The following is a 27261-nucleotide window of genomic DNA, read 5'->3' on the forward strand; positions in this document are numbered from 1 at the left end:
ACAGTTGTGTGGGGGTATGGCCTGATCAGGATCGCCTACAGAGAGGCTAAGCTTCAGCTCATCTCCACTCACCAAAGCATGCTGCTTCAGGAGTAGAAGGTGTCTTTTTGCCCTTCTACCTGCTGGAAGGTGTGAGGGGGCCATTTTTTCTTATTTACACAAAAGGACCTGACATGTGCTAGTGGAGACCCAGTGTAGGTCTCTCAGTAGGTGCTTACTCAGTGCTTGCTGAATGAGTGAATGAACGAACAAACAAATGAAAGAACATAGTGGAAAGCAGGATCAACAAGAGGCTTCCATAGTCATCTAGGTCTAGGTTAATGAGGCCCTAAATAAACTAGGATGTAAACACTGTGTTTATGGAAAGGAGGGGATAAACATGGAGAAGCAGCAACAGACTGTGGGGCGGATTAAAGTGTCCAGGATGGCATAGGAGAAAGGGAATAAAAATGACCTCCTCCCTATAATCCTCACTAAAACTTGACTCTTCACAAGAAGAATAAGAACAGTGTGGTTGCAGATCCGTCCTACATTACCACCTATGGATTGCTGGCTTTTTTAGGTGATAAGGCAACAGGAATTCTGTACCTCTTATGTGTGAGGCCCTGTGCTGAGCAGTGTGGAGGAGATATAGGCCTTCCTCTCCCTCAGAGGGCTCAGGATCTAGTTCACGGTGCTGGAGACAAGATTCTTGATGCAGGGCTGTGCTGACTAGCATCACACATGGGTGACTAGTTTCAGATAATCATAGTAACTAAGTGCATGATGCTTTACTGCTTGTGGTGAGCTCTCCCCTGTATGAGGTGGCTATATGTTGCTTCTCACTGAAGAGGAAATTAACACTTGGAGTGACATGGCGTCTTGCTTCTTATCCCATCTTCTGAATGCCAATCACAGTATTGGGTTGAACCATATAAAATTACCATTTTCGTAGGTCAAAAATGGTCAGATATCCCAAATCGCATATAGTCCATTTTAACATTTCCTACTATGTTATGCTGCTACTTGAGACCTTTTGAATGGTTCTATTGACCTGTTTTAAGCCAGTTGGAAAAGGAATTATTTTAAAGGAGCTCCTGGTTGGCTTGGAAGAACATGTGACTCTTAATCTTGGGCTCATGAGTTAGAGCCCCACGTTGGGTGTAGAGATTACTTAAATAAATAAAACTTTAAAAAAAGGAATTTTTAAAAAATGATGCTTTTTCTAGTATATATGCAAAATAGGGAAAAATGTGCAGAGGGAGAAAAATCTTAATCCCAAATTCTATAGTTCAGGGGCATCCCTAATAACATTTTGGTGTATTTCCTTTCAGATATTTTCCCTCGCATTTTTTTCAAAGTTAAGATGTTACTGCACATATAATGTTATATCCTCTGTCTAAAAACAACAGTAATTATCTCAACATTAAATATTTTTATAAGCATAATTCTTAACAATAACATCATATTTCTTGAATGTTTGTCCTATAATTCATCCTACTGTTGGACCTAAAAGTTGTTTTCAGTTTCTTAATATCTACATATCTAGTCTTATTTCTAATTATTTTCTTAAGATCCTATTAGTTTGTTCCAGATGCTATAGCAGGATAACATAGACTGGGTGACCTATAAACAACAGAAATTTATTTCTCACAGCTCTGGAGGCTGGGAAGTCCAAGATCAAGGCTCCGACAGATTTGCTGTCTCATGAGAACTCACTTCCTGGTTGTAGACGTCAGTCTTTTCACCATGTGCTCACATGGCAAAAGGGGGCAGGGAGCTCTTTGGGGCCTTTTTTCTAAGGGCAAAACCCCTCAAGATTTAATCTCCTCGCAAAGGCCCAACCTCCAAATACACTAGGGATTATGTTTCAACATATGAGTTTGACGGAAACACAAACATTCAGTCTACAACAATTCCCAAAAAGAATTTCATTAATAACTTGAAATTACTGGGCCAAAAAGTAGGAAACTTTTTAAGTCTTTTGATTTGTATCATTAGTTGCCTTTCCAGAATGCATCTGCCACCTTGATTAACTTTAGCCTTGATAGCAGAACTTTATCCTTGATAGCAGCCTTGATATCAAGCAGTCCTTTGCTGGTTCTGGTTTGCTTATGAGTGATAAATGCTGTAGGAGTTTAAAGATGATGCTATGTATCATTTTTAAAGATAAAACAAGTATTTCCAGTCAGTGCAAAACGATGACAGATATTTCAGTTTTTCTTCAATTAGCAGACCATAATATATGTTTTTTATAATATATTTTATATTAAAATGTCTTGCAAAACATATACCTTTTCAAAGATTTTATTTCAGAGAAAGAGTGAGAAAGAGAGAGAGAAGGCACACAGGAGGGGCAGAAGGAAAGAGAGTGAGAATCCCAAGCAGACTTCCCACTAAATGTGGAGCCCAACTCGGGACTTGATCTCACAACCCCAAGATCATGACCTGAGCTGAAACCGAGTCAGGTGCCCAACCAACTGAGCCACCCAGGTGCCCCAAGATGTGTACACTTTTAAAATCCATCTGTATCTGATCATACCTTATGTAGCACAATGCTTATGGTGTAGGAAAATAAGACTCGACTCAAGTTATATAGTGTATTAAGGTTGGCTCCAAGAACAAATGAGGGGCCACACACAAAATCGGTAGGCCGCCAAAGAGTGAATGCTTTTTCTTGAGATTCATTGTCACAAGGCACACAAATCATGGCAAAATGTTACAACCATGCAAAATATTTGATGGCATTAACTTAGGATAGCTTCCAAAAACGGCTTTCATGAAAAGTACAGCTGATACGTTTTTGGAAAGGATGATGTTGTTTACTAGGGGCAGAGTAAAAACATTAGGGTATTTCTGACTTGCTGTGGCCTTAACCCTTCCTTAACTGGGCGCTTCATAACATATAGCTTGTCAATTAATGGGGAGGGCTGGCTTCATAGATATGTGACCTGAACAGTCACACACGACTCTGTGCTTAGAAGGGTCTGGTACTTGGTTTGATGTTCTTCTGTCACCGTCTTAAAATTCCTAATAGATTTTGAACAAGGGTCTATATTTTCATTTTACTCTGGGCCCACAAATTATGTAGCTGGCCCTGATCTCACCCTCCTTTACCAATATTATGGGCTAAACCATAGTTTTCCTGGCACCAAATTATGGACCAGGTTAAGGGTGAGGGCTGTAATGAGGCAAACAAGGTTCTAGCCAACTCCTCTTAATTCCACAGGAGGTTAAACTGAGTCCAGGAGGGAATGGAAGGAGAGAGCAGGGGTCAGAAGCAGGCAGGGGGTACTGACAGCTAGTTTCTCCACTAAGAATAACAGCAGTCTGTACTCGTGGTATCCCCACCACCACATCTGCCAGGCTTTCACTGAGCACTTCATGTGCCGCCTTTTCTTTTACTGAATCCTCTCAACAACCTGCAAAATTAGTGTTTTTATCGATGAAGAATCTGAAGTTTTCAGTAATGAAGTTGCCCACCATTCCAGAGCTAGTAATGATCTTTTCCCATTTGTTATTCTTTCTGCTCACTTATGAAGTAGCCAACCATCCTTGTCTGTCGTTAAAATTGAACTTGAGTCAGTTATTTGCCTACTTTAGACTCATTGGCAAGGAGAGGGCCATAGACTTACATAGGTTGTTTATTTTTTGCTTCTATTTTCATATAATTGTAGATAGTTATGTTATTTAGGACCTTCTGGATACAAATTTCTTTTCTTTTTGCCCATGGATACTGTCTGGATAATATATTAATACCGTAAGTGTTTTTCCAGGATGAAATAGGTACACACTCCTTCTTTTGTGTGAAGGTTGCCTCAGTAAACAGTGCTACATATTTTTAAACTTTAGCCAAAATGACATTTTGTTTCTTGGTTATTTCTGTTATTATTGTTTTCCTAGTTGTTATATGTGATTGTGATCTGCTGAAATTAAAATAGATTATCATGTTTTCTATTTTAATTTTTCATTAAAATAAGGTTTTTCAAAACTTGTAAATAGATTCTATTCTAGACTAACCCCAATTCTGTCTCCTGCAGGAAACCATTTTTGGCAGCTGATGTGCCCAGGCTTGGATATAGTTCCTCATCCAATCACAGGTACATTCCCCGGAGGGCAGTGCTCTATGTACCTGGAAATGATGAAAAGAAAATAAAGAAGATTCCCTCCCTGAACGTAGATTGTGCAGTGCTCGACTGCGAGGATGGTGTGGCTATGAACAAAAAGGTAATAGCATGATTTTTCCTTAGAACAGGAAAAAGAAATGGATTGAAATTTGGTTCTATCTTGGTAACATCGCTCACTAGTTGAAAAGATTCTACCATACGCACTAATATATTCTTGACCCAGCCTTCCTGTGGGTTCTGAATGTGTCTCTTTTCTCCAAGAGAAAGAAAGAACCCAACCAGAATATACTTAAAATCATGACATTCAGTATATGTGACTATGTGTATATATTAATAAAGAGATAGGCACTCAATCCATTTTGGCTATGCAATTTATCAGTTTGGGTAAATGAGTTAATACAGGAATTGTGGTGTAAATTTTTTAGGCCAGTAAGATGCAACTAGGAATTTATTTCTTTTTTTTTAAGTAGGCTCCACACTGGAGCCCAATGCAGGGCTTGAACTCACTACCCTGAGATCAAGACCTGAGCTGAAACCAAGAGTCAGACGCTCAACTGACTGAGCCGCGCAGGCGCCTCAGGAATTTATTTCTTTTTAATGTAGAGAAATGGCTTTATCTCTTCTGGGACAAGTGCCAAGAAAATAAAAGGACTGCTATGAATAAGTCACCATTTTTCCTACTTAATTTAAGGGAAACTACCTGCAGAACCTTAGGGTTCCAGCTTTTGGCTGATTTCCTCATGGCCTGACCACAGAACTGAGCCTTAAGAAATATCCCATTGCCTACAGGTGCAAGAGGTTCTTACTGGGTGGTGGCTTGCTTAACTTCATTTTCCAGGTTTTTTATAGTGAAGATGGATTTGTTCAGTAAGTAGGTGAAATAATTATGTGTAAATCATTCTAACAATAATTTATGTTTTCATGGAACTTTTTAAGTTAAAAACATGTTTTTACTTGACCTTTCTCTACCTAGTCCCTAGACAGTGAGGTTGTCTGGGAATAGATTATAGGCCTGGGGGACAGAGAGAGCTGACCATCTGGATTTATGCCTATTTGGACACTTTCTTGTCTTAAGTGATCTGAAATAGCATGGCTGTACTGTACAGCTTTCTTGATAATTGCTTTCCTTGGAGAGTCTAGCAAACAAATATTTGCCTTAATTAAAAAAGAAAAAGTTAACTTCCAGCATCTTCCTAATGGTCAAATCAAGACTTTCCAAGTATTTGGAAAAGGATTAGAATAAGCATGTGGAATCTAAAGCGTCTCCTCGACATCTTTGGCATGCCCCAAGGAAAATACAATTAATCTTTTTCCCAGAGATTAATGTAAATAGGCCTTTTCTTGAAGGATATAATGTGCTTCCAGTATGCTCCCTTCCAAAACTCATGTAGTGCACTCTAAGATTAGATACTAAATTGTAATTTCAGTTCTTTGTGACCCAGGGCAATTCACTTTACTTCTTTGCCTCAATTTCTTATCTATACTGTGGGATGACAAAATCTTCTTTTGTCAGGGACAGGGATTATTATGAGGAAAAAGTTTGATAAAATGCCTGGGAGTAGCTTGATTTCCTATAGGAAATAGATTAGATAAATCCTGTAGTAATCATGATTAGAGAGGAATTTAATTTAGCATGTAGCACAGTGAGCCATTAGGTACTCTGATAAACTTCTAATTATATTTTTCCACAAATCTTGAGGCTATCTTCCCATAATCGCCAGAGGATGTTTCTTGCAACCCAAATAAGTTGGAAATATGGTCCATTCTCACCTCACATTTCCTTACTGTTCACCTGTGTTCTCAAGCTCATCCTACTACCTCCATTTACAGGGAAGCTAAGGAAGGGAAGGGGACGGAAGAATTCATGATGGGCCAGCTCTGCCTGCGATCTTTGTGTTTATATCCAGTGTCTTCATCAGGGCACTCCAGTTCTCTTAGCGCAGTTAAACTTCCCATTAATTGCTGGACTTATAAAAAAATTTTTCTTGAAATCTCTATCCAGGAACTAATTTTATCTCATATATTTTATTTCATAGCTCTTACCTATCAAGGTCTTTCTGGATTTTGATTTCATCATTCATCATTAGCATTTGAGAATTTGACCAGCATATCGTATGAAAATTTAACCAGTTTCTGATGTAAATGTTGAAGAGGTTGGAGCCAAGTATTGCACAAGCATGCAACTAGAAGCTTCTGTTATGTTTTATTTGTATAGTGCTGACTAAATGCCAGGCACTGTTTTAAGGGCTTTAATTTTGCATAACGACCAAGCGAGGTACTATTATACTGTTTCTACAGATAGAACTGAGGCATGGAGAGGTCAGTTAATGAATCAATACTGTGAGTACGGTTATTCAGTCATCTAACGCTCCTAAAATCCAATCTTTTCATGAGGATATTACAAGAGATTTTTTTCTAATGCCCTTTCAAAATAAAGATACCATCCCAATTTACCTACCTAGAAATACCTTCTCCCCCTGCACTTACACCTTGCCAGAAAGATAGGTTAAGCAGATGAGACTTGATCTTAAAGAACCCATATCAGTACCTAGTTGTTACCATCTTCATTTTGAAGTGCTGGAGATAGAAAAATAGTAACAGTTACCATTTACCAAGAGCTTTCTATGTAGGAGGTGCTATATAAAATACTTTTTACATGTTACCTCATTTAATACTCACAGCAGTTTTGAGATATGTCCAAGGTCACAGTGCCATTAAATATAGAACCAAGATTCGAGTCTCCTAGAATTTTTGCCAGGAATCAGCCTCAAGTTCACCTCTCTGCATAATCCCATAATTAAACTTTTTCCCCTTTCTTGGTAAGTTTGTACCTTGGCTTCTCTTTATCTTTTGTCACCTTTGTGTATTTCATGGTTTCTTAAAGGTAACTGATGGGAGCTCCGTGTTCACCTCTGCAAATTCTTTTTGTGTTTTGGGATTGTAATCTGTTTAGACCTAGGAACTTCAACTCATTTGAAATGTCCGGATACATCTGAAACTTCTCACATATTGCACATATATTCTTTTTTTCTTTGTTGAAGTCATCTTTTAATCATATTTCTTATTGGATATTAGTCTTCTTAATGAACAAGATGGAGTAGAGACCATTTTTAGGGAGTTTATTTCTTAAGAAAAAATCCGTATTAAAACTCATTTCAGGGGCGCCTGGGTGGCACAGCGGTTAAGTTTCTGCCTTCGGCTCAGGGCGTGATCCCAGTGTTGTGGGATCGAGCCCCGCATCAGGCTCCTCTGCTATGAGCCTGCCTCTTCCTCTCCAACTCCCCCTGCTTGTGTTCCCTCTCTCTCTGGTTGTCTCTATCTCTGTCAAATAAATAAATGAAATCTTTAAAAAAAAAAAAAAACTCATTTCAGATGTTCTAATTATAGTTTGCTAAACTAAACTATTATTGTCTAATCAACTTTCTTGGCACTACTAAAACTTAAGTTGCTTCATTTTGTATCTCATTTTATTTTTTTTTATTAGTAGACTAATTCAATATTTCATTTGATTGACACTGTGGAGTATGGGTTTATAATGAAAACAATAGGAGTTTCCACAGAGCAGTTTATAAGTGTGTAATACCTTCCAGCATGCTCTAATCCTGTCCTGCTAATCCAGTTTGTGTTTAAGTAGCTCCTTCATGTCAAGGATGGCACTACCAGCTCACCTTCCCACGTATGAATGATGAAAAAACTGTCCCCACTTCCCTCTTATCTTTTTCTTTTCGTTGTTAAATGCATGAGGAGATACAGGACTGCATAAGCCACTGCTTGCTGGGACACAATGAAAATAAGCCAAGTAATGCACAGATTTCTGGTGAATCTCCATGACACTTGGGTGAGGCCAAGAAAGTAGGAGTAGAATAAATAGAGAGAGGATTCCAAGGCTGCTATTTTAGTTGAGTAAATATTTAAGTAAATATTCAAATTTATTTAATATTTAAGCTTAAATATGTAAATTTAGACACTCAGTATCTAAATAAACATTGAATATCTACTCAACCAGACACTGTGGCAAGAAGGAGGGGAACAAAGATGATTGTATGGTCCCCAACATGGAGGACTTAAAGGCTGGTGATGAGACAGGCAAAAAGTAAGAAGTTATAATCCAAGCAGATAGGTCTATAAGAACATGTATTTTTTTTTAAGACTTTTTAAATTTATTTGACAGGGATAGAAACAGCCAGCGAGAGAGGGAACACAAGCAGGGGGAGTGGGAGAGGAAGAAGCAGGCTCATAGCGGAGGAGCCTGATGTGGGGCTCGATCCCATAACGCCAGGATCACGCCCTGAGCCGAAGGCAGACGCTTAACCGCTGTGCCACCCAGGCGCCCCAGAACACGTATTTTTTATTCTCATTTGGTTCTAAGTATTTTTTTAAAAATATTTATTTATTTATTTATTTGAGAGAGAGAACGAGTGCGTGCGTGAATGAGTTGGGGGAAGGGCAGAGGGAGATAGAGAATCCCAGCCAGACTTCTGCTGAGTGAGGAGCCTGATGAGGAGGGTGAGGCGCGGCTCCATCTCACAACCCATGAGGTCATGACCTGAGCCAAAATCACAAGTCGCATGCTTAACTGACTGAGTCACCCAGGTTCCCAGGTTCTAAGTATTTTTTAATTTCCATTTTGATCTCTTGCTTGAGCCAGGAGCTACTAAAGAGTGCATCCCAAACTCTCTGTGGTAAAGAACCAATTTGGTTATTTTTATTTGTTGTTACTTTATTTTGTTTTTTAAACATTTCTAATCTATTGTTGACTGATACTTTTATAAAATACAAAAAAAAAAAGAATTGCTAAAAAAATTAAACACTGCTTGGCTGTCGCAACAATGTCAAGTACTATAGAAGTTTCTAAATTCATACCCCCTATTTCATACATACCTCCCAGTGTCATGGTTTGTGGACCAGAGTTTGTGGACTAGAGTGGTCTGCAGACCACAGTTTGAGTAAGTCGCAGAGCCTTAGAATTTTTAAATTTTCAAGCATATGAGAGATTTCTTATTTATTCTTTTATTGCTGACCTCTATCTTGGTTGCATGATGGTTAGAGAATGCGATCTGAATAATGCTGATTTTTAGAAATGTGTTGAGTTCTGCTTTATATGAGCCATCCTTGTAAATGTTTCATGTGTGATTAAGAAGAAAGTGTAGTTTCTGGGGTGCCTCGGTGGCTCAGTCGTTAAGCGTCTGCCTTCGGCTCAGGTCATGATCCCAGCATTCTGGGATCCAGCCCCGCATCGGGCTCCCTTCTCTGCGGGAAGCCTGCTTCTCCCTCTCCCACTCCCCCTGCTTGTGCTCTCTCACTGCCTCTCCCTCTGTCAAATAAATAAATAAAATTTTTTTAAAAAAGAAGAAGAATGAGTAATTTCTGTTTACTAGACCAGAGTTCTGTATATTTTTCCATTAGACCAAACTTGTTAATTATATTATTCAAATACCCAAATCTTTACTGATTTTTATCTCTTTGATATATCAGTAATTGAGAGGCTACTTGAAATTTAGTGGATAATTTGCCAATTTTCCCTGTAGTTCTATCAATTTTTGCTGCTGATAGTTTGAGCCTATTTTATTGGGTGTCTACAAATTCAGAATTATTATATCTTCCTTGTATATTGAATCATTTATTATTATGCCCTAAAATGTTTTTGCTTTAAAGTTTTTGTGGTCTGATATGAATATACCAGCTTCCTTTTGGTTAGCATCTGCCCAGTATATTGTTTTTAGCCTTTTGCTTTCAACTTTTCCATATCTTTATGTTTTACATATGTCTCCTGTTGTTTTTAAAATTTTTATACTTATGTGGACAATCTCTGTCTTCTAACTGGAACATTAATCCACTTACTTTTTATTTTTATCTTTATGTTTAAGTAATCTCTACACAACCCCAAGATCAAGAGTCGCATCTTTCACCAACTGAGCCAGCCAGGCGCCCCATTTACTTCTAATGTAATTACTGATGAATTTAGATTTGAATATACCATTATTATTTGCCCTATTTTTCTCGTCTTTCTATGGGTTTGTTTGGGGTTTTTTTTCCCCTCATCTTTCCTGCCTTTTAAAGATTATTTGACTTTCTTGTTTTGTTTTCTTAGTCCATGTTTTCCTCTCTTAGTTTAGAAGTTATGACTGTATTTCTAACTTTTATTGGTTATGCTTGAAGTTTTACCAGTAGACTTAACAAAGCCTAAAATTAATCTTCACCTTCTTCCTGGACAACACAGAAGTTTAGAAAACTTTAGGGGCGCCTGGGTGGCATAGCGGTTAAAGCGCCTGCCTTCGGCTCAGGGCGTGATCCCGGCGTTACGGGATCGAGCCCCACATCGGGCTCCTCCACTATGAGCCTGCTTCTTCCTCTCCCACTCCCCCTGCTTGTGTTCCCTCTCTCGCTGGCTGTCTCTATCTCTGTTGAATAAAAGAAATAAAATCTTTAAAAAAAAAAAAAAAAGAAGTTTAGAAAACTTTAAATCCAATCCTCTCTCTTGTAATTGATGTTATTTTTGCCTAGTGTTTCAATGATCTCTTTGTAATCTCACAAATTTTGTATTTTTGCTATCATTATTTTACATACACAGTATTTATTTGGATTAACCTACATATTGTATCACTTCTTTAACTTGCTCATTATTTCTTCTTTTACATCTCAGACCTTCTTTCTAGGGTCATCTTTCTTTCTTCTAATGTGCCTCCTTCAGAGTTTCCCGTATAGCAAAGTTTCGTTGGTGGAGAACTCTCACAGTTTTTATCTGTTTGAAAATGTCTTTGTTGTTTGGCTAGGTAGAGAAATCTGAGTGAAATCTATTTTCTCTCAGAACTCTGAAGATATTACTTCATTGTCTCCTGGTTTCTATTATTGCTAATGGGAACTCTATTGTCAGTCTACAAACAAGGTTACTTGCCTTTTCTTCTTTGGCTGCTTTTAAGATCTTCTTGTCTTTGGTGTACTAAAGTTTCAGTAAAATGTTGACTAAGTGTTGGGACACATTGGTGGCTCAGTTGGTTAAGCGTCTGACTCTTGGTTTCATCTCAGGTCATGATCTCAAGGTCATGAGAATGAGCCCTGTGTCAGGCTCCACACTCAGCGTGGAGTCTGGTTGAGATTCTCTTTCTCCCTCTCCTTCTGCCTCTCCCCACCCCACCCCACTCATACACACACACACACTCTCTCTCAAATAGATAAAGAAATAAAATCTTAAGAAAATATTGACTAGGTGTTGGCTTATTGCTCCTCCCCTTCTTTCTCATTTTCCTTCCTTTACTTAGTATAAGGTGCTTTTTCTATATTTGTGGATTCATGTCTTTATCAGTTCTATAAAATTTCTACCATTAGCAATTCACATGTTGCTTCTAATCCATTCTTTCTATTCTTTCCTTCAGAGATGACAAGTAGACCTATTTAGGAGCTGTTCGTTCTATCTTCCCCGTCTCTTAGTATCTTTTCACATTTCCTGTCATCTTGTCTGTCTGTGCTACACTGCTGGTTAGTTTTTCATATGAGGCCAACACTTTTCTCATTCTCTTCAGTTGTGTTTAATCTGTTTCACCCATCCTCTGAGCTTTTTATTTTAATTGTTATATTTTTTATATCTAGAAGTTCTCTTTGACTTTTTTCTTATCTACTTGGTCAATTCTGAATCGGACAATTTCAGTTATTTCTTTTTCTTTCTTTCCTTTCTTTCTTTTTTTTTTTAATAGACTCCACGCCCAGCATGGGGCTTTGAACTTATGACTCTGAAATCAAGAGTCACGTGCTCTACTGACTAAGCCAGCCAGGCGCCCCCAATTTCAATTATTTTTGCTTTTAAATCACTTTTTGTTGTTCACTGACTAACACTCATGATGTGAACCCATACTGATTGGAATTAATTCTTGGGAATCCCAAAGGCCTAGAATGGGAAGGTTTTCCTCCAAGAATTTGTGTTTGCTTTTGCTGGGAGTCAGGGATATTACTAATTTGGAGTCTCAATTTGTTTTCCTCCAGCTTTGCTGTGATCTCAGACTTAGGGTCCTGATAGCAGGTCTGATACAGGTATTTAGTTCCGAGCTTTCTTATTTTTCTGACCCTTCATAAATTAGAAGTCAACTCCATTTTACGTTGTTGTTGTTGTTGTTTTACGTTGGCCTCTGGAAAATTCCTTTATGTTCTTATGAGCCCAGCAATGCAATAAAAAGTACTTATGTTGAAATGTATCCATTTTATGGTTGGATGGTCCTTTAGAGAATGTGGTTTGCCATATTGCCAAAGTATAGTACCTATCCTTTAAGAAAAAATTTTTTAATTATAAACTTAAAAAGAAAGTCTAAAATTCATTTTTATACATAAAGAGTCAAATAGTTATGAGATAAAGCAGCCCATAAACATCATTCCATTTCTCCCCTCCAGACAGTCCCTTTTATCTCTTCTAGCTTACTCTTTTGGCAATAACTCCCCTATCTCAAAGTGATACACTTCTTGAATTATTTTTTCAATTTCAGGCATGATATTAACTCCTTGGTATGGGATTTACCCCACCACCACCCACCTCACTACTATATGTGAATTTCTTCATCCCTCAATCATCCAATAAAATTTTATAAAACTTTGATAAGATTAGTATTCAGTATAAAAACTATTTAGAGTTTAACTATGTAGTAATAAACTGATTACCTTTTTTCCCTCTGACATCCTGTTGTTTCCCCTGGAGTTCATAATTATTTTTTTTTCCTCCTGACTTTGTTTTGTATTCAGTTGTCACTAAGTCAAAACTTACCTCTTCACTAATTATCTAAATCTCTTCTAAATATGTTCAGAAGCATCCAGTATTTTATGTCTCATCTTCTTGGAGAAATGTCTCCTTGTGTCTTCTGATCCCCTGTAATAGCTCCTGAGAGAAAGTTCCCTTCTGAAAGACAAAAGCAACTTACATGAACATAATACCATTTTTCTTCTAATTTGATTTGTAAGTAGTGGGGATGCGTTAGGAGTTTATAGTCATGAGGGGTCTTATCTTCAGGAAGCCAAAGGAAGAACTCTTGAATTGTAACTCAAGGAAGGCTTTTCTATGGGAACCTAAGGTAGTAAAATCTGGGATGCCACCTGTGGGCACCTTGATTTGATACCAGGGACCCAGTTCAGTGGAAGGGTAGAGGACTTCACAACAGAAAGCCTATTTAAATTTCCCAATTTTAACACTATCTAGCCAGGAAACTTGAATCTATAATTTTAAGAGCCTCTGTTTCCTTCTGTGTCCTATGAGATAGGTGATAATGAAACTGCACTGCCCACCACAGGACCAGCTGTGAGGCTCAAATAGAAAAGCACTTTGTAAACTCTCAAGTGCTATAGAAATATTTTTTAAGTAGTGGTATCATTCTTAACCTAATAAAGCTTAGAAAATTTAGAATAGATAGTCTGTTCCTTAAGGTGTCTCTTTCACATAGAGGAAAGTAATTTGATGGTCAAGAGCACAGATATTGGGGGGCGCCTGGGTGGCACAGCGGTTAAGCATCTGCCTTCGGCTCAGGGCGTGATCCCGGCGTTACGGGATCGAGCCCCACGTCAGGCTCCTCTGCTATGAGTCTGCTTCTTCCTCTCCCACTCCCCGTGCTTGTGTTCCCTCTCTCGCTGGCTGTCTCTATCGCTGTCGAATAAATAAATAAAATCTTTAAAAAATAAAATAAAAATAAAAATAAAAAAAAGAACACAGATATTGGAGCCAAGCTGCCTGTGTGTGGATTCTGATAACACCTTGTCCTAATAGTGTGACCTTGGGTAAATTACTGTACTTCCTTGTGCTTCAGTATCCCCTTCTGTAAGTGCTGTATGACTTTTGATAAACATTTAAAGAGCAATTGTCTTAACTATACTTCTGGCCAAAGGTCTGATGCATTAATTCAAGTCCCTTGTAATGCCAAGAGTCACTGGTATTGATTCATACTTCGATTCTTGACTCTCATAGGGTAATATATTGACATAGGTAGGTTTTAGCTCTAAATGCGATGGAGTTTGGCAATTTTGCTGTTCTTTTAACCTTTCTCTTAATATAGTGGACAAATAAAGAAAAGACTAGAGACAAAATACCGCTTTTTCTCTCTACTTCCCTCACAGATTTCTTAACACCAGGGGGCTAGAGACAACTATCTTAGGAATATCATACTTATTTTTTTCTTAGGAAATCAGAGAAGAGATTATCTTTCTTGAAAAGCTAAGCAGTACATTTTTACTTTGCATTTACTTTCTTGGCAGAAAGGGAGTAGGAAAATGGTAGAGGAAGGAAGACAAATCTACCTGTGAGGGCCTGGGGCCCGTGAGAATGGTTAGTGCAAGGGAGAGCTAGGCTGTGGTCTGGGTCCTGAGAAAGACCCATTTATAATGACATTCTTCATTATGGGAAACAGAAGGAGGAGGACCGTCACAGAGCTTCCCTCAGCAGAGTGTCAAGGGGAGCCCCTGGTTAGTGGGGATTGGAGCAACAGCTCTTTTCCCCACCACTTTCTCTGCTTGGCAGAGGATCTAGGGCTGCCAGGAGGACCACCATCACAAAAAGCAAGAGGGAGCCATTTGCCTTCTAAGCAACCCCCAGTGCTTCAGAAGCCCCATAGGATCATTCCGTGAGGTCATGTTCTTTGAATAGTTCTGTTCCCGCTATCCATTTTGAATATCAGTACACGTGTGAGGCCTAAAGAAAGGTTAGTGGTTGTGAAGGAGACAACAATTGGAGGCAACACTGCAAAGGCAGGGGAAGTGCAGTTGCATCCCCGACAGTGAGTCTCTTTCTAAGTATTCTTCACAAATAATAATTTAAAAAGCACTCTTTGTTACCTGTCAGACTGCAGAACCCCGGAGCCATTGCATTTGTGAGTATGAGTTGCTCATTAAGAAACATAAAATATCATGATCTCAGGGTCATGGGATTGAGCCCCAAGTTGGGCTCAGCGGTGGGCATGGAGCCTGCTTGGGATTCTCTCTCTCCCTCTGCCCCTCCTCCCCACTCATGCACATGTACTCTCTTCTCTCTCTCTTAAAAAAAAAAGGAAAGAAAGAAACACCAAAATGTCAGTCAAGGCCGTTGGCTTATTATCAATTGATAAATATGAATATGACTTCCTGACACTCATCATTTTAAACAGTTAACTTTTGAGTTCCTCTGTAATGCCTTTAATTGTCATACAGATAGAAGATCCTTTTCTACCCTGAACACATGTATTCTAATTTGTGTTCTCATTTTGGCTTCTTGCATACACACACACACACATGCACGCACACAAGTACATAGACACTAAACCCCTATTTGTACTTATCATGTGCACACACAAATACATTTAGCTTAATTTTAAATACCTCTGTGTTGTTACTTTGGTTGAAATAAATTAGTAGAGTAGTGAGGTGTATTCTCCCTACAGGGAGAAAGCTAACTGATGTGCAATGAATGATTAAATGTATACAGAGGCGTGGGGAGCTAACTCCTCTTCAATAGGGGTGTGAAATTGGGATATAAGGCTCCTCTCCCAGGGGCCTTGCCTTTATTAAAAGACTTGAGAGCTTGGGAGATTTCTTCAATAGGAATTGGGGTATCTGTGAGTCTTTTTGGAACAGTATGGGAAGCTGAACTGTGCTTAGGAACTCTGCAAGGTCTTTTTGATCCTTAAAGGTTCTGATATAAAAACCTATCCAGGTTTTCATAAAAGTAGTAAAGTGTTTTCAGTCTTTTATCAATCCATTCATACCCTTAAATAACCTTTCCCCTTTTGTGGAGTAATTGCTTTAACCTCCCCCCAAAAAAACCCTGACCTTTTCTCCCCTCATTGTTTTATTCTTCAAAACAGGGTTCTTTTTAATGCAAGGATTCAAATATCTCTATTAGGGTCATAATAGTCAGCAATTTCCATTTAATGAGCTCAACAAAATCTCTTTACAAAGAAATGCAGGCTTCAAAACACCAGTTATTTCTTTTCCTGCAATTCCCAGGAATCCAATTAAGTAAGACAGTATGATCTATAATACGATATACCTGACTATGGAAAGCCCAAGCCTAGAACAGATCTTTGAGCTCCAGCTCAAAATTAAGATTAAAAGAAAGGAACCCAGTTTAAATGAGCTGAAACTTTATAAAAGTAGAAACTATAGTCATTTCCTCCAAAATGAAGTAAGAAATAACTTGGAATGTATAGTGAAAATCATTAAACTTCCCTATTCCAAATTTAGCTACCAATTAAAACCCCTTCTTTTTTATCAAGGGACCTTAGATGATTTTCACAAAATAAGCCCAGGAGGCTTCAGTTTGCTAAATCTCTGTCACTAAAGAATGAAGTACACATAGCCACCACCAAAATGAAGGGGATGCAGCATGAAATGTTGCAGCGCAACATACTTGGTATCAAAGAATAGTATATTTTTCAAGTTTTCCTATTTTAGTGGTCACAATATATAAGTATTAGATACCACCATGTTTTCAATAATAAATTAGCGGGTATATTTTAAGGCATAATTTAACATTTTGATCTAGAGAGTGATTAAGAAATAATACACTTTTGGGGCGCCTGGGTGGCTCAGTCATTAAGCGTCTGCCTTTGGCTCAGGGCGTGTCCTGGGATCAAGCCCCGCATCGGGCTTCTCTGCTGGGAGCCTGTTTCTTCCTCTTCCACTCCTCCTGCTTGTGTTCCCTCTCTCGCTGCCTGTCTCTCTCTGTCAAATAAATAAATAAAATCTTTAAAAGAAAAAAAAAGAAATAATACACTTTTGCCATGTATTTTTAAATACATCAGAGCTTCTCAGGATGATGATAGTTTAATTCTTATTCTATACCTGCTGTGTAGGTTGAAGAAGATGGCGTTTTAATGGGGAAAGAAAAGTGTGGCTTGTCAGAGGCAAATGTCAAGTCAAGAACTAACCCAAGGCATAGCCTGCCTTTCTAATAAAGATGTGCCACCTGTTTCAAATACGTTTTTGCAACTTTTTCCCATTTGAAGCAATTGTGCTAGTCATTCAGTGGTCATAAATTAACCTACAAAAGTTAGCAGTTGTCCCCTGAATTTCCACCCAAATCTAGTCTAAGAAGCACATATTTTTGGGAAAAGAATTGATTAGCTCCAGATAACTAGGCCAAAAAAACCTTCCTTGACATGTGTCAGAAGAGGAAAAGCCTAGAGAGAAAGATGAGCCAGGGCGCCGGCCTGAGATGAAAGTAGGCTTCCCAAAGATGCCTCAAGTTTTTACAGTAAAGTATGAATTCTTGAAGCCTCCCAGGGTAGAAGAATGAAACCAGATTGAGCCCCAGTAGGGTATTCTACTAAGCCTTTCATATACATTATCTAATTGCCTTTCCATAGTAGCAGGAGAAGTCTGATGGTCTGGCCCAACTAGTACAAGGCACGAGTGTCAAGAGCTTCTCTTTCTTGGAGCTATGAATGGCTAGATGCATAGGAAAAGGAAAGTAGAAAAGTGGGGCCAGTAAAGGGGCAGAACTTCCAAATAGGCTGTCAAAGCAAAGGAGCCTGAAGTGGGCAGGAAGCACCCAAGTTTGGAGTCAAGTTATGAAAAGGTTAGGGAGAACTAGATCAAGACCTCCCATTGGTCAGGAGCTCCCACTCTCTGGGCGGGAGCTGTGGGTTACTGGGTTTTCCACATTTCCTCTGGAGACATATTCCACATATCAGCCTTCAGTTCTGAGGGTCAGAGCAGGTATGGGCATTATCACAGCTCCTTCCTGTGTTCTTGGATTTTGAATTTTGATTCATTTCTGGGCCAAAGGCAGTTACTACAATCATTCTTTTTGGCCTCTGCCCTAATTGGAGTGAGCCTTGGAGCTAACCGTGGTGCTGAAGGTGGTGTGGGAACAATACTAGAGAACATTGAGAATATTCCTGTGTGCCGGCACTACTTCTAAGTGCTTTGCACGGATTCACTCATTTCATATGCACAGCAACTCTATGAAAGAGGTGCCGTTATTCCCACTGACACATAAGCAGAGTGGAATACAGAGAGGTTAACAAACTTGCCCAAGGTCACACAGCCAATAAGTGGGGAAGCTCTACACCTTAGAGCTTCACTTGTGGTCACTACACTTGCTAATGGGAGTTATTATCAGAGCCATACAGAACTTACCAAATTTTCACTTGTTCAAGTTTTGTCCAAGCAGAAGTGAGCTATGGTTGTCTATCTCAAGTTGCCAGGAAGGTACTGTGGTTTGGCATCTTGGAGAGCCCGACACAGCACTGAAGACTGGTTGGGTACACAGAAAAAGAGTGGCTGACTTACTTCACCATAACAGTCATTACACCTTAATGTAATGACTTGTTCCACATCTGCTTTCCTGGTAGACTCAACTAGGTGAAGAGGGTGCCAGTATATCCCCCCCAGCTTACCATAGTGCTTGGTACATAGTATGTACTCAGCAAACATTTGATGAATAAGTGAGTTACATGTGAGCAATATAAAAACTGTTATTAACACATGTACTATTTCAGCATTAATAGAGGCACTGTAAATTTGTTAAAATCTGAAAAAAAAAATAGAAACACGATGTTGAAAATATACTCTCTTGGTATTTTATATTCGTCATGCCCCATCTTGGGAGTTATGTGAAGTTTGGAATGCATTTTAATCTCTTATAGATGCATCTATACAGACAAATGAAACAAAACCCTAAGGTCATGATTTAGACAATTTGAATACCTCAACACATGTACAATTGACCTTTTATTATATGTTCTATTTGGGAGCTTGTGCTATATTTGAGATTTGGGGTTTTACAGTATCTCAAGAAGGTAATTCCTATTGACATGAAAATAACTCTGAATGCCTTTTTTAGAAGGTATATGAGTACTCTGTGGTAGCAGTTTGTAGTGGCAATTATAGCATATTCCAACCAAATTTCCCATTTTGAAGCCTATTTGTTGTTTGATTTTCGTCAAATCATATTTGTGTTGTGTCATATGAACATGTAGGAGATTTCCATATCTGCCATGTTAACTCTTTTCCAGCGTGTGTGTGTTTTTAAACAACACTCCACAGCTGAGCTCTTGGAGGACTGGCCTATTTTGACAGCTCCCCTTAGTCCGCGTATCACCAAGCTTGTTCTCTGCCAATATGTTTCACATGATTCTGTGGACATGTGTAGCGCGCCTGTGCAACTTGCAAACACCCATACATTATTACAATAATAATTGGGTTTTGATGCAACTGGAACTCAGTACTACCAAGCTGCCAGCATTTCCTTTTGGCTACCAGTACTAGGCAGGAAAATTATAGTCTAACTGTCTTCCTGTTTATTGATAAACAAAGTGGCCAGCCCAGCAATGGAGCCTGATTAGCAGTTTGCACCCTTTGTGAAAGGATAAACAGAACCCTACTGTTTTCTGTGTTTGACTGCAATTTGCATCTTTAAAGAGGTTGGACTGCCCTGAGATTCATGTTCAACTTCCGAGTGCCTGAATATTCGTTGATATGTTACATGTCAGCCTCCTTGTTTTCTTCTCCTTCATCTTGAAACAATATTTGCCAGCATATCTTTGTTCCCATCTGGCCTACCATAAGCTTCCGGAGGCACCTGTCTGAAGGGGGGAGGGGGTGGGAAGAGAAATATGTCTCTGTTTCACCACACTTGAATTTTTCATTCCCAGAAGGCCCTTTAATCCCAACTCAACTCCATTTTTGAAGAGAGAATGATATAGTAATGAAGAGCCAAAGACAAAAGGGAATCTGCTTACCGCTCTCACTGGCCTACAGGATCATTTTGGGGGCACTTTGCCTGCCCCTACCTTCACCCACCCTCCAAAAAATGCCCTCCCCTTTGTAAAACAAAATATATTAGCCTCTACCTCAAGTTTGATATAGTGTTCTATTCTGAAATTTATTTGAACATAATTAGATTCTTTAAATGTTAACAGACCAAATAGTTGACTCCCCCATAACTATTTTTAAATGAGAGAAATGAAGATCTTTTTAACTTGAATTTGCATGATGGAAAAGGGAGCATTAATACATGTAAACATGGATTAATCCATTTAAGTAAATTTCTCCCATAGTCCTTACTGTATGTAAACATTTGTTCTGCCTTAGAGATATTGCATGATTGGACCCATGAGACTGATTATCCACTGAGCAGTTTCCTTTTATAACATCAAAAGAAATGTTATATATTTATTGGAGGTTGTAGGATGTTAAGTGTAGTTAGACATGAATTGTACCTCAGCTATTTTGTTAATGCCAATAGGGATTAAATTCGATTTTATAGCTGTTGTAGAAGTCTGTTTGGTAGCTAACAAGTGGGATTTTTAAATCCTGGAAAACATAATCCTATTATAAAACAGGCAGCTGAATTAACATTACCCAGAAAGGTTCTCTTCATGGATTAGCATTTTTTGACAATAACAAAGAAAAATCATCAAATTCTATGGGGATATTACATGCTTTTCTCAAAAGTCAGAAGAGCGAATTGGGAAAAAAGAGCAAGATAAATGACCAAACATGCTATTACTTAGACTGTTTCTTTTTAAGAAGAGCAGTGGAGGCTGGGAAGAACAGCTGAGTGTGGCCTTGTCTGTAATAATGGCACGTGCTCTGGAGTTGGAAACGGGGCCTTGCTGATTTATATGTCGATGCTTCAATTGTATGTGGTTATCAGTAATTTTCTACTCCTGGTTTCCTCATGTGGTCACCCAAAGGCAAAAAAAGACACTAGGAACGAAAGTCTGTGAATGAAAACACAAATTGGTGGTGGAATAAATACTTTGTTGCTTCCTGTGAAATCAGTAACAGTTCTCCAGTTATTATTAGACCCTAGAATCTGAGAACTCTAGAGCTGAATATGAACTTGACATTTATTTTTTCATTTTTATAGTCCTATTCTAAGTTTTAAACACTACAAAAAGATGAATCTCTCTTTCCCTAATAGACAGTCATACACGCTGCATACATACACATATACACAGTTAAGTGCCTTTTTATTTTTAAAGAACCTTTCTTTAAGTCTTAGCCATCGGTTTTGGCTTATGGTGAGGGTTATTATTAGAGCTTGCAGGACTTGCCAATTTTCATTTGCATGGGTATCATCTTAGCAGATAATCACATGGGTTTCAATCACTGGCGAATCATTGTGTTAGATAATTGCACAGGCATAATCACATATGGATCTGGAGCAAGTCATCACGTGGGCATCAATTCCGTCTATATAGAGGAAGGTAATTGCATTAGAAGCAGGAAAGGGTGTGTCTTCATGGCAGATAACCGCATGGGTATCAATCACATTGAGGTAGATAATCCTGTAGGTATATACCGCATGTACTAATGGTGATAATTACATGCATATCAATTACATCGACACCCTGGTTTTTTCGTAGAAGTTTACATGTGAGGCAGTCATGTCATGTGTTTGCTTATGTCGGAGAAGAGGTCTGATGTCCCTGTGCACACACCAGGTCTGGTGGCCGCTGGGTGGCTTGGTGAGTGGGGGAAGCAGTGCCATCCACAGCCGAGTGCTGGCAACTCCATGATCAGAGAGCCATCGAGACTCTTATTTTAAGGCTTTGTCTCCTGCAAGAGTAGAAATACTGGGAAGAATGTGAATGGATGTAGAAGACATTTGTGATTTGCTACTCAGCGTCCATTTTTCCTTTTTCNCCCTTCTCCCCCGTGTCCCCACCCCCACCCTGGTTCCCTCTGAGTCAGATGTTCAGGGCTAACCAATCACTGAGTTGCATTCTTCTTGCCATAGTGATTGGCCCAGGCCTGGACACGTGACATTAGCCAATCAGCGTCAGTCTAGGAACTTAGGTGAGGCAGAGGGGCAAGAGTTCTTTCTCGCTGGATCTTGTGTGAGAGGAGGCGAAGTTGGCACCGCTGCCACCATCAGACCTGGGTAGCCCAACGTGTCCAGGATCCACCACGTGGAGCCAGATATGAAGCCTCTGTAGAGAAATTAGGACAGAGATGGAGAACCCAGCCCTGAAGGCGTTGTCTGGACCTGATTCCAGCAAGCCTGAAGCAGAATCCCTGGCCTGAAAATAGTCCTTTTAGCCATTAAGGGCCCAAGCCTGTGGGAGGTATTTTTCTGCCCTTTTTTTTCAGAGAGTCCTAACTGATAGGACCAAGTTTATCAGAGCTTTTCCTGAGAACAAGGTTTCACTGGACCAGGCCCTGTAGGAGAAGGGGCAGCTCTGAGAGAGGAAGTGAGGGCAGGGGAGGGGTTTGGTTAAAGGCCAACACTGTGGTCCTCAGCCTGTGCTTGGGATGTGTTGGAGTGCCCCAGTCTGCTGGCACTTAAGCATCTGAGCTCAAGTGGTAAGGAGTGTTTATTAAAAACCTTTAAATACAGTCTGTTTTCACTTTTTCCCCTTGCCTGTTCTTATTACTTTGATATTTCTGAAATATTCCCAATGTGCAAGTTACACATCATTGTCTAAGTGCAGTTTCTACTACCAAAATAAACGGAGGGGGAAATATATATATATACATATATATATATATACATATATATATATATATTTATTTATTTATTTATTTATGTGTGTGTGTGTGTATAGGTGTCCTCATGGCTAGACCGATACTGTCCTATGGTATTCTTTTATTGACATTGCAGTACCCAGTTGGATTTTTTTTTTATCAGACTGAATGCTACATTGGATAATTATTGATTCATTTGGAAAAAGCCAAAAGTTTTGGAAAAGGAGTAATAGAAATAATTGTCTTTTGGGGTGCCTGGGTGGCACAGTCGTGTTCGGATCAAGCCCCGCATCCCGTTTCCTGCTCAGCAGGAAGCCTGCTTCTCCCTCTTCCACTCCCCTTGCTTGTGTTCCCTCTCTTGCTGTCTCTCTCTGTCAAATAAATAAATTTAAAAAAAGAAAAGAAAAAAGAAATACAATCTACTGCAATCCAGAATAGAACATTTCTTAGAAAAGCTAAGTGGAATTTTTATGCCTTTTTTTAATACTTTTTTTTTAAGATTTTTTTTATTTATTTGAGAGAGACTGAGACCACAAGTGGGGAGAGAGACAGAGGGAGATAGAGAAGGAGAAGCAGACTGAGCAGGGGGCCCAATGTGGGGCTAGATCCCAGGACTCTGGGATCATGACCTGAGCCAAAGGCAGACACGGAACTGACTAAGACACCCAGGTGCCTCTGAATTTATATGCTTTGTTTGCCAAATTCTGTGTGTCAAGGGGTTTGTCTCTCTTCTCGGTTTGTATCTTTTTTTTTTTTTTTTAAGATTTTTATTTATTTATTTTAGAGCATGCACATGTGAGCAAGGGGAGAAGCAGCAGGGAAGGAAGAGGGAGGGGAAAGACTCTTGAGCAGACTCCACAGTGAACACAGAGCCCTACCCTGGGCTAGATCGCACCACCCTGAGGTCATTACCTGAGCTGAAACCAAGAGTCAGATGCTTAACCGACTGGCCACCCAGGTGCCTCATGTATTCTTAGGATATTATCACTTTGTGCATATGCCAGGATTTGAAATCAGAAGTGAATGAGCCGATCCATAGAAACACCTAATGAGAGAACACAACTGAAATTTACTTTAAGCTTAAAACCTCACCTTAATAATTCCAAATTCTTTCTTTTTTTAAATCAAACTTACCTCAAACATTAAAGACACCACCTGTGGTTTGAAATTCACCTTTTTGGGGTGGTCCAGACTATAGTGGAAGGTCAAGTAAACAGTAGGATAGCTAGTGAGAAAGAGAGGTTAAGTTAAGGCATGGCTTATTCACAGACCTAATCATCTCTTAAGTCCCTTTCACCGATGACATGCACATCTTCTCACCTGCAGCAGGTAGATATTTGTGCAATGAATGCATCATGAATGACTGAGTAAACAAATAATTAGTCTCTGGCTGACAGGTGTCTCAAGGATATAAGGTTCAGTGTGAGAGTTGTTCATCTCATTCTCCACTCCAGTCTTCCCATGTACTCTTCCCTCAGCTCAGCAGTGTCTGAGTCTCTCCAGGACCATCATTCCTCAGGAGGACTTCCAGAACCAGTGAGACTCAGCAATTTTCCAGACTGTGTTCTACATGTGCTCCATGTCCTTTCCCTTCTGTAACACACTTCACACCTCTTATACTTGTACAGTGCTTCTTGTCTTTTGGGTTTTTTAAAGATTTTATTTATTTGACAGAGAGAGAGAGAGAGAGATCGAGCACAAGCATGGGGAGAGGGAGGCAGAGGAAGAAGCAGACTCCCCACTGAGCAGGGAGCCCGACTCAAGGCTTGATCCCAGGACCCTGGGATCATGACTTGAGCCAAAGGCAGAGACTTAACTGACTGAGCCACGCAGGCACCCTGCTTCTTGTCTTTCATACTAGATTGGAAGTCGCATAGGGCAGGGATTGTTTAGCAGGCAGGGAGTCCAGGGAGTACCTAGCACTGGGCGGCCTGCACATGCCACTCTCAGTGGAAGTGGAGGTGGCACAACTATGGTGGACACACCCTTTTCTGACATTGAACTTAAGATAATGAGTTCCGGAAACCTATTCTGACTCAAGGGCTGTCTGACAGGCCAAAACAGGGCAATTCCATCTTTGTTGGCAGCAGTCACTTTTCATAGACAGTGAGACGTAGACTGGCTTGTAAAGGTTTCAAGGAAAGTTTTCCTTACTCTTGAAACCATGGCAAATCAGTATTTCTTTCCTGCTAATAGTGACAAAGGGGTGTGTTTTACTGTTACTGCAAAGGCAACATTGTGGGTACAAAGTGGGCGCAGAAGAAATAGGCATCCTCGACATTGCTGAGCTGATGGCTTTGCCAACTGAGAAGCTCCTCCACCAGTGGAGCTGGACAGCTAGTCACAGAGCTGTCCTTGATTGAGTCGAGCCAGTGTGAATTGAGTTTTCCATTCTCTGCAGTCTAATATCCTAACTGAAATGAAACTATGGAAAAAATACATGCTTTGGTGCCAGATGCACTGGCTTTAATTCTTCTTATAGGTGTACACTTAGCCCTGATTTTATTTTATTATATTTTATTTTATTTCTTTTTTTTTTTTTTAGTAGGTTCCACGCCCAGTGTGGAGCCCAACAAGGGGCTCGAACTCACAACCGTGAGATCAAGACCTGAGCCAAGATCAATAGTTGAACGTTCAACCAACTGAGGCACCCAGGTGCCACAGCCCTGATGGGCTGGATGTGTGGCTTAAATGAAATTATGTATGTAAAACACCTACCAGAGTGCCTAAAACAGATTACGTACTTGACAAATGTTCTTTTTTCTTTATTTTTTTTTAATTGAAGTATAGTTGACATACAGTGTTACATTAGTTTCAGGTACACATCATAGTGATTTGACAGTTCATATATTATGCAGTGCTTCCCATGATAAATGTAGTTACCATCTGTCACCATACTCAACAAATGTTATTTCTTCCATTTAGGAGATGTTTCACATGTTGATCTTGGGGGTCCAATAGGTTGAATTAATGAATAATGAATAACCCCCAGATCCTTTGCACATGAAACATCAAGTAGTTTATAATCTAGCATAGCAGTCAGACATTCATAGTCATAATTACAGTGGGGTTCAATAGCAGTCCTAATTGGAAACATGTCCTGCTAAAGAAAGGTGAGAGTAGTAGTCAGACCACATCTGATGACTGGAGTTCAGGTCTTGAAGCCATAGACTAGAGTACAAGGAGCAGTTGAAGATGCTGAGGACGTTGTTAATTCTGAAGAAGGAAGATTCAAAACCAAAAAAGACTTCAAAGAGAGGAACGAGTGGAATTGTTCAGTGCTATTTCAGAGGGCAGAATCAGGGCAGACTCCATCAGCAAATGACTCAGATATAGATTTTCACTCAACAGGAGGAAGAACTGAGGAAGAACTAGTAGTGCATAAATGCGAGGGAGCAAGTGCCCAGCAACAAAGCAGAGGCCTTCCCGAGCCCTCATCACAAAATGCCCCTGGCAGGACCTTGGACCTCCTGGCCCCAAAGTGCTCTTGCAAAGATGTGGATTTGACATTGAACTGTTCAGTTAAACTCTTATTTGGACTCTGGCAGGTGGATATTCAGAGAGCTTTTCTGTTGGCTTCCTGTTGATACTGTTTTGCTGATTTCCCTCCAGCCTTTTTAAAAAATTCCCTCCTCTGCTGTCACCATGACCACAGCCCCCACTTGTTGTTCAAACTGACCTCTCACCTCTAATTGTTTTTTCTACTCTCCCTTGATGACCCGAGTGAACCTTTACACGCAGGCAGAGTAATGGGATTTGTGCAGCTGCAGTGCAGTTTTTAGGGAACTTAAAGGCCTTAACTGCCTTACAGTCTTTCTGTGTTGCCTGCCACAATACTTGAAAGTTTCCCGTTCTCCTCATCTTCACCTAAGGCATTGCCTCGAAAAAGTGCTTGGTAAATTATTAGCATACGACCCAGGAGGGATACTAATACCATATGCTTTTTTAGAATTGTGGTAAAATATGCCTAACATAAAATTTACTGGTTTAGCCATTTTTGGTGTACATTCAATGGCATTAAGTACATTCACAGTGTTGCACACCGTTACCACCATCCATCTCCAGAACTCTGTCATTGGTCATCATCCCAAACTGAAACTCTATCCCCATTAAACACTAACTCCCTCTTCTCCCTACTGCCCAGCCCTTGCTGTCCACTATTCTGCTTTCCGTCTTAGTGAATTTGTCTATTCCAGGTACCACATATAAGTGGATTTATATAGTATTTGTCCTTTTATGACTTTCTTATTTCACTTAGCATAATGTCCTCAAGGCTCATCCATGTTGTAGTATATCAGAATTTCCCGTCTTTTAAAAACTGAATAATAGGGGCACCTGGGTGGCTTAGTCGGTTAAGCACCTGCCTTTGGTTCAGGTCATGATCCCAGGGTCCTGGGACTGAGCCCCTCATCGGGCTCCCTGCTTAGCAGGGAGGCTGTTTCTCCTTCTCCCTCTGCTGTTCCCCCTGCTTGTTCTCTCTGGCCCTCTCTGTCTGTCAAATAAGTAAATAAAATCTTTAATAAAAAAATAAAATAAAAACTGAGTAATATCCCATTTTATGGATAGACCACATTTTGTTTATCTGTTGATGGACACCTGGGTTGTTTCCACCTTTTGGCTGTTGTGAATAATGCTGCTAGGCACATGGGTGTACAAATATCTGTTCAAGTCCCTGCTTTCACTTCTTTTGGATGCATATTCAGAGGTGGAATTGCTGGATCTTATGGTAGTAACTCTA

General features: G+C 39.7%; 1 protein-coding gene across 8 annotated transcripts in view; it reads left to right on the top strand.

The window, feature by feature from the left end:
* Positions 1–27261, top strand: part of CLYBL (citramalyl-CoA lyase) — a 274133-nt gene that overhangs the window by 133884 nt on the left and 112988 nt on the right. For all 8 annotated transcript variants that reach the window (XR_004626791.1, XR_004626792.1, XR_004626793.1 and 5 more), the window contains one exon: positions 4020–4206. Coding sequence is in view for 5 of the 8 variants with exons in the window: in XM_034665425.1 (XP_034521316.1) it covers positions 4020–4206 (187 nt within the window). In the remaining 3 variants the exon portion in view is untranslated. The remainder of the gene's footprint in view (positions 1–4019; positions 4207–27261) is intronic.

The sequence above is a fragment of the Ailuropoda melanoleuca genome, chromosome 7 (genome assembly GCF_002007445.2).
Source record: "Ailuropoda melanoleuca isolate Jingjing chromosome 7, ASM200744v2, whole genome shotgun sequence".
Lineage (NCBI taxonomy): Eukaryota > Metazoa > Chordata > Mammalia > Carnivora > Ursidae > Ailuropoda > Ailuropoda melanoleuca.